Source organism: Solanum pennellii, chromosome 5, assembly GCF_001406875.1.
Source record: "Solanum pennellii chromosome 5, SPENNV200".
NCBI classification, from domain to species: domain Eukaryota; kingdom Viridiplantae; phylum Streptophyta; class Magnoliopsida; order Solanales; family Solanaceae; genus Solanum; species Solanum pennellii.
The window spans coordinates 73153609-73161199 of NC_028641.1; the positions used below are offsets into that span (position 1 = coordinate 73153609).

Consider the following 7591-nt stretch of genomic DNA (forward strand, 5'->3'; position numbering starts at 1 on the left):
GACTATTTTTGGAATTTAAAGGAAATTTTTATGGTTGTTTTGTTGCTGTTCTTCTGACCTATTTACTTCCATTCTTTCCAGAGGAACAATTGCTCCAAATAAACCCTATTTTTTTTTTCCTATAAATAATTTTTATTTTTATTTTTCCTATTTTTGTTCTTTTGGTTTTGCAGTCCGTGAGTATTTGACTGTGAATTCAAATATTCATAAATTGGGTTATCTGTCACAATATTTATTTATGTCATTTTGTAAGGGGAAGGATTAAATGTTAGCAAAAAATAGTAAAGGCTCTAATAAAGGTAAATTAAAATATGGCTGAAATTTAAGTACTTATTACTATTGACTTTTGTGTAAATGAAATTTAATTTTTGACATTTAACAACCTCTTTTATCATACAAAGATCAGACAGACAAGATGTAAGATCCGCGTATATTTTATTTTCATCAGACTTCACTTATGAAATTATATTGATAAATTATTGTTGTTTTTTTAGTACAAAGAGCATAGAGTAAGTTGCTAAGTTAGGATTGTTTCCAACATCCTTTTTTTAGGTTCAAAAATAGTTTGTCCATCTTCTATGATTTTGTTTGTTCATTTTCAGACCTCAAATTTAGTACTATAGGACTGTCATAAAGCCATTGTCTCTAACAAGTTGACATTTATCTGATCGTAGAGAAATCAGCAATTTCACGTAAAAATTGTACAAGATTTATTAAATATACACACTACATAATTTTCAGGTAAAGGGTGTTCATTATCATCTTTTGATGTACGTAGCTCCGCCCTACCCCTCGTACCTTTTCAACATGCACTATTGACCATTGAAGCGGTCACATACCAACAAGAGTTGCAGTAGAATGGTTGAGATCGTTCTTCTTCTGATCAAAGATATCACATTCAAAGCCTATAAATGAAAACCCTCTTGGGAAAGTGCGCTTTACTCCCCTTTTGCGAGCCTATCAAGACATAAATCTAAATTAGTCAGGTCATAGGATTTATGTAATTTTTTTTTTGAGATAGTCACATCATTGTTAATTAATTGTGTGACCTTTACTTGTGTTATGTTCCAAGAAGCAGGTATTAAGGGATTTGACAATGCAATGACATAGACAAATTGGGCTTTGTTTCTTGGGACAAACTTGTTAGACTTTGACTCTTGTAATAGTATTTGAATTTTGGGATTCAAGATTTTCAGTGACATGAAATTGATGAATATTATATCCTATAAAAAACTATACACAGTAGCTAAATTTCTTGTGTCAAGTCATTTTTAGGAAGTCTATCCTTTCAATTGATTTGTATAATGCATGTATCAATGCAATATATGATGGCCATTATACTACTCTAGCTATAAAAAAATATCTTTTTTTGGGTGCAGAATAGATATATTTATTGATATTTAATTACTCTGGAGCTTTGAAAATGAAAAAAAAATGTGCAATTTTTATAAAAGCAACCATTGGGAATCACATTATGTTACTGATGGCTGATGGGAAATACATGTCCCTTCTGTTCATTTGGAAGAGTTACTGACTGATCTTGATCCAAGTGAAGTTGACTTTGGATATGATGACATGATCTAGTGAATTCAAAATTGTGGTTAGAAACTTTTTTTAATCTCAATTATCCATCGAATACGATGAATATAGACTTGGAAAAACGCCCCCGAGTGTTGAACTAATGACATGTCAAAGGCAACGTCATGCCCAAAATAACGATACAACGATTAGAGGATTCTCAAATGGTTAAAACTACATTCTGTGCACTTCATCACATTGTTGTGCAACAACGCTAAACACAGTCGGATTAATGCAACATTTTCGAAGAAAAGCCAACAACTCCTCTTTACATCGAGTAGAAACATATGCTCTTTCGTTACTTACCTTTGAATGTTGAGCATGGCTTTAGCTTCCATTTGCTCTTCCATTAAATCTTCACTAGCATATTTGCTTAGAAGCTCCATCTTCTTATGTTCCACCACCATCCTCTCGATCTCTTTCTCGTCTGGTAATGGTACATGTACCACGTATTCTTTTTCTCTGTCCTTCTCTTCCCTCTCCCTTTCCATCCGCTCCTCTTCTATCACATCCTCTTCCTCCTCGAACAATATCTTTGATCCCAAACCCACCTCTACTACCTCCCCACTTTTTACCGACTTTTTGGCTTCCCTCTTTATCTCTTCCATCTCCATCCATTCTTTCACAGCTGCAGCGCGCATCTTTTTCTCTGCTGGACCCTCCAACTTCACCAATATTCCGTCCTCTTCATCTCTGTACCCATAGTAGCTGGCATCAATCCTCTTGTATATATCATACCTACAGATTTTCAACAAACAAATCAATATAAGCATTGCCAAAATAAATACCAAGTAGAAGAAAATCTAAAACGCATCCACACAAAAAACATAAAATTGACAAAGTAATGTTTACAGCATTTCATACAAGTTTTCAACAAATCTTCTTTTAGCTTACATTGCAGTTACAAGAAAACATATCTGATTTTTCCAAGAATGAAGAAAATATACTGATTTGCCATTTATGAGATGGCATGCATAAAGCTACAAAATTTCTGATAAACTAAATTTTCATTCATAATAGAACTTCCAACCTATTAATTCACAATCTATCCACATTACACATATATTTTAAAGTTCAAGTCATAAGACCACTTGCAACCTACTAACTGCAATCTGTACACACATAATATCTTAAGAAAAAATCTGAACTTTCTTTTACTTGAATTACATTTGTAATGACTATAAGAGTGTTAGTGCAAGAAGCAAGTCATAGAATTGGTGACAAGGCTAGTGGGTAGGAAGAAGTGCTACTTGATAAGTAAGTGGTATAGCAGGACTAATATTGGGATTCAATCTTGAACTGAAAATTTACAAAGGGCAGCCCGATGCACTTAAGCTCCTGCTATGCATCAGCTCTGGGGAAGGACTGAACCATAAAGATTTATTGTACCAGGCTCCCCTTCCTGACCTGCTTATTTGATAACGGTAAGCAGGCTGGAAGAAATACCATCAGATGCAGTTGCTGTCAGCTTTTTTGTTCTCTACTCCAGACATTGACAAAATGTGCTTCTCGGTATTTTTTTTTTGATGACAAGGGAGACCCGCAGCCGCTACCCTTTGGGTGCGCACAGGGTAAAACCCCCGCTCCTATGCAATAGTTCGCAAACCACATAGGAGAGGTAACCCGCACTAGGCAAGCCTGGTGCGACGAGCTCGACCCAAAAGGCAAACCCCTTGCTTTCGCTGGCAAGGGGTTTTGAACTTGAGACCTCCAACATGGAAGTCCCAAGCTTAAACCACTGGGCCGCACAGTGTTGTGAAAAGCGCAGAAAAGCGCGCTTAAAGCGCGCTTCAAAGCGAGGCGACCCTTGTGCGCTTTTTTATCTTGAGGCGAGGCGATCTGAAAAAAGCTCTCGCTTCAGATGAAGAAGTGAGAAGCGACCCTAAGGCAAAAGCGCAATAAAGCGCGCTTTTTATAAAAAAAGCGAGAATTAGGGTTTTTTTAAAAAAAATTAGGTTTTTTTAAAAAAATATGAAATATAACCTTCTCTCTCCTCACGACTCTTTCCCTTCTTTCTCTCCTCGCGACTCTTCTTTCACAATACTTCTTTCCCTTCTTTCTCTCCTGACGATCTCGACTGAGGCTGCCTCTCTCTTCAACCTAGACCGCGACTGCAGGTAACTTTTTGTTCATATCTTTTTTAGCTAATGTTTATTAGTTCATCTCTATGAGTTTCTTTTCTCCTGAAATATACAATCTTCGCCTGTGCTTCATCTCTCTGAGTTTCGACTACTCTAGTTTTTTCTACTTCTTCGCTTCTTTTCTTCATCTCTGCTGCCTGCTCTGTTTCTAATTACTGACTGCTGCCTCCTCTTCTTTTTTTTCAATTCTTTTGCTTTTATTTATTTATTTTGTGATCAGTCTAGCAGCCTTGTTGAAGAATAGGAGTTTGAATCTTTGTGATTTAATTATGTTTTTAATTTTTTGCTTTATATGTTATGACTTATGAGTATTTTTGCCTATGTAATTTCTTTCAATCTAAGACTATATTACCTCTATTTAGTTATTTAATATTTTTTTATTTTTATACTAAATGTCGCTTTTTTTAAAAAAAGCGCGCGCTTCGCTTCACGCTTCTCGCTTCTGTGAAGCAAGCCCTCATCGCTTTTTTCCGCTTCTCGCTTTCCAAAACACTGCCGAAGGGTGTGCTTCTTGGTATTCTAAATATGCATCTTCACTGAGCTTCAAGGCTTGAGCGAGCCTTTGCCTTTAATCACACACTGATTTTATGCTTATGATATGTCGTATCATGCCATAAGCCCATAAATTTTGAGCTAATTGTAACATGGAAACAACATAGTTTTCTCACTAAGAAGCTAACTGACAACAAACTTTCTGAAGACTTAGGTGTTTGGATTGGTTTATTCCAAGTAGCTTTTGCCTTTTAGGCTCTTTTTTATTTTTGGAGGTGTTCAGTTCATGCATAACATAATAAATTTGAACCTTTGACTTTTATACGCAAATATTAAGATAAACTAAAACGGAAAAAGACATAAGTTACACCCTGCAGTAGTCCAAAAAAGTCATTTATACTCTGATACTTTATGGGTGACCTATTACCTCCCTGTTCTTGTTTTAGGTGGTACTAACACCACCCTAATTGCCACATGGCAAAGGCAGTGGGTTTACCTTCAGTAAGGTGTGTGAAGGGCATCCGGAACATGTTAAAAGAATTGTTTTGCCACATGTCAACAACTGATTGCCTTATTTTTCTTTCCCTTTAAATACAAAAGGCATATTTAACTAGGAACTGTAAGGTAATTTTATACCTTCTAGACCATAATCACACATTCTCTAACACTAATGAGGAGTGCTGGAACCATTGCCACCCACCACTTCAGAAACAGACCACAACAACTATCAAATTAATTTCACAAATAACCCTTTTCTTAGAATCAAGTATGAATAACTAATAAAGCCTTCTAATGATAGAATTGAAATTTCTGTAGAGGTTATGCAAAATGAGACATGGTGGACTATTATATTTGATGCAAGATGGTAAATGTTTTCTTTAAAATTCGGGAAAACAACGCTGGGAACTGGTATTCTAAAAGCAAAGCATTATTATTGGGCTTAAAGCTAATTTCTTTTGTAGAAATTCTAAAAGTATAGCAAGAAAAAAGAATACTCTCAGATAAAAATACTCTTTGGATAAGGAGAAAGTATTTTGATCTGTGAATATTATTTTTTCTAGTTATACTTTTAGAATAAAAATACTTTCTCGGAAAGACCCCCATTGGGACTTGGTTATGATCAATTCATTACAGAAAATGCCCAATTCATAAATGAATATACTTTTTCTGGCAGAGCTCTTGGGGTTTCAATTTGTAAATTGAAACCGGAGATAGAGATTTACCGGCAGTGACTTTTCCAGCGAGGCAATGATGGAGAGGAAGAGAGAAAAGTTAAAAGGTAGGAAAAAAAGAAGAAAGATCTAAGTTGTGCGGGCTCTACACTTCCGTTGCCGCACCCGTGCCGGATTCTCTAAATATACACTACTTTTGGAGAATCCCACTCGCACCTGTTGGCAATTTAGAAGAGTCCGAGCAACAAAGGAAAAGATAATGTAGAAAAACCATGTGGCTGCACCTGTAAAACAGTGCTAGGCTTGATCTGGCTGTGCCATTTTTTGGGGTAAGTGAATTCATCTTGAACAAGAATAAGGAGGTAGGTAATAGGTCATCTGTGAAGTACCTAGTGACAAGTATTAGTGAGTAAATGAATTTTTTGGACAACTACAGGGTGTGGCTTGTGTATTTTCCCAACTAATTTAATGGATGCTGTATAGCGTACATCTAAATGAAAAAAATAAATAAAAACAAAGGTGGTCATAGTTGCTTAGTTTTTCACGTACGAAGTGCAACAGAAAGTAACTTTTTTTCACCATCAGCACATATTTTTTCAATGCATTTGGAATATAGGAAAAAAATAATTTTGATGAGGGAACGAAATTCAAATTCGAAACTGCAAAACTCTTACCTTTTTCATAGAAGACATTTTAGATATTTTTTACACATGAGAGGTGTCCATATACCCCCACCCCCATCCCCACCCTCTTTCCATTTAAAAGTACCTCCCAGATCCAATGAAGCTCCGATCATGTCTTCAACAAGTAATTTCGGGTCAAGGAAATATTGCCTTACCCATACTTATAGACATCTATTTCCAGAAGGTAGAAATTGTAGTAGCTTGAAAAATCAATTCTTGATTATTGTTGTTAGGATACAGCCCACCAATTGAACATGACCATTTCTAATGGTATTCTATAATACACTATACCCAGAGGATCATAAATGACTTTCCACGTTCTCTGAGCAACATATCCTTATCCAAGACATGTTCAATAGTTTTATCTCTACTATCTTATTTTGTTTTCTACACAAAAACTATTAAAAAACCATAGCCATTCCTTTCCCATTCTCTTATTTTCTCTGTTTCCCCTCAAACAAAGACCACACTTAAAGTAACTGGAAAAATTCAAGGTATAGAGAATGCAATTGAAGCAACCTAGGTTGAGTTTTTTGTAGTGGACGCTAGCTTTAATGTTATTGCTTAGTTACAATTGGGAAAAGGAAATTTATTAGACCTCTGTAAAAACACAGTTATCAAACATATCAAAAATGACATTTAATAAACTTATCAACCAAAAAAAATAAAAAACAATTTTAGGCTACGTGCCCTCTCATTTAAATCTGTTAAGCAAATACATGTTTGTGATGGGAAACCAAAAACCATTGTAAGCCAATTATTGATAGTGCTTAGTCTTTCACAAATCTATTTGTATGAACCAAAGAACCATCTCCAGATTGTCCTATTCATATATCTGATTTCATGTGTGTGCTCAAGCCACTGAAATTCCAGCTTCCCCACATTTAATGGAGACAAACAATAACATCGCACCCTATTGCAACCAATGCAGAATAACAATGTCGCTTTAATTTAGGATCATGTCTCCTTTTCACTGCCTTCCAATCTCCCTTAACTGTTAGAAGGTCTAGGTAGATTTCCTTGATAGCTAAGTCGATACTCAAGATCCAGCATTATATGTAAGCATTTCAGTTAGTTATGAATTTTCTTCAGTTGAGTAGTATTTTATCCCTAATTTCTTTGCGGTGCAAGATTCCTTTATGCATAGAAGGTTGGGTGTTACAAAAATCTCTTCTTTTTTTTTTCCAGGTTTTCAGCTTTTCTTTGTATACTTCTTGTATACGAGCATGCGTTTTAGATTAATAAAAATTATTACTTCATCAACAAAAAAAACGTAAGCTTTTCAGTGAGCTTGCATTTCATCAAATAAAAATACAGGTAGATATCTGCTTCTTCTTCTATCAATGTAATCACTAAATATTAGCACAGCTAGAATTCAAAGCCAGCTCTCTGGTGATTACTCTTTTTCGGTTACAAACACAAATTAGTAATTTTTAATACATTCCTATCAAGTTTTTCTACTAATTTTGGAAAAGCTACTAGTGATATATAACATAACATCATACTAAACAAGCATATATATATA

The 7591-nt window shown here is 35.2% G+C and overlaps 1 protein-coding gene across 2 annotated transcripts in view; it reads right to left on the reverse strand.

Moving 5' to 3' along the window:
• Nucleotides 1–639: 639 nt before the first annotated feature.
• The window catches only part of LOC107018613 (pre-mRNA-splicing factor ISY1 homolog), an 8157-nt gene continuing 1205 nt past the window's right edge, over nt 640–7591 (reverse strand). The window contains exons 2-3 of one of the 2 annotated variants that reach the window (XM_027917328.1): nt 1885–2316; nt 640–957 (exon numbers count right to left, since the gene is read on the reverse strand). In XM_027917328.1, the coding sequence (XP_027773129.1) occupies nt 939–957; nt 1885–2316 (451 nt within the window). In that variant the 3' untranslated portion in view covers nt 640–938. Of the gene's footprint in view, nt 958–1647; nt 2317–7591 lie in introns of those variants that run through there. The other variant, XM_015219138.1, reaches the window with a different exon arrangement.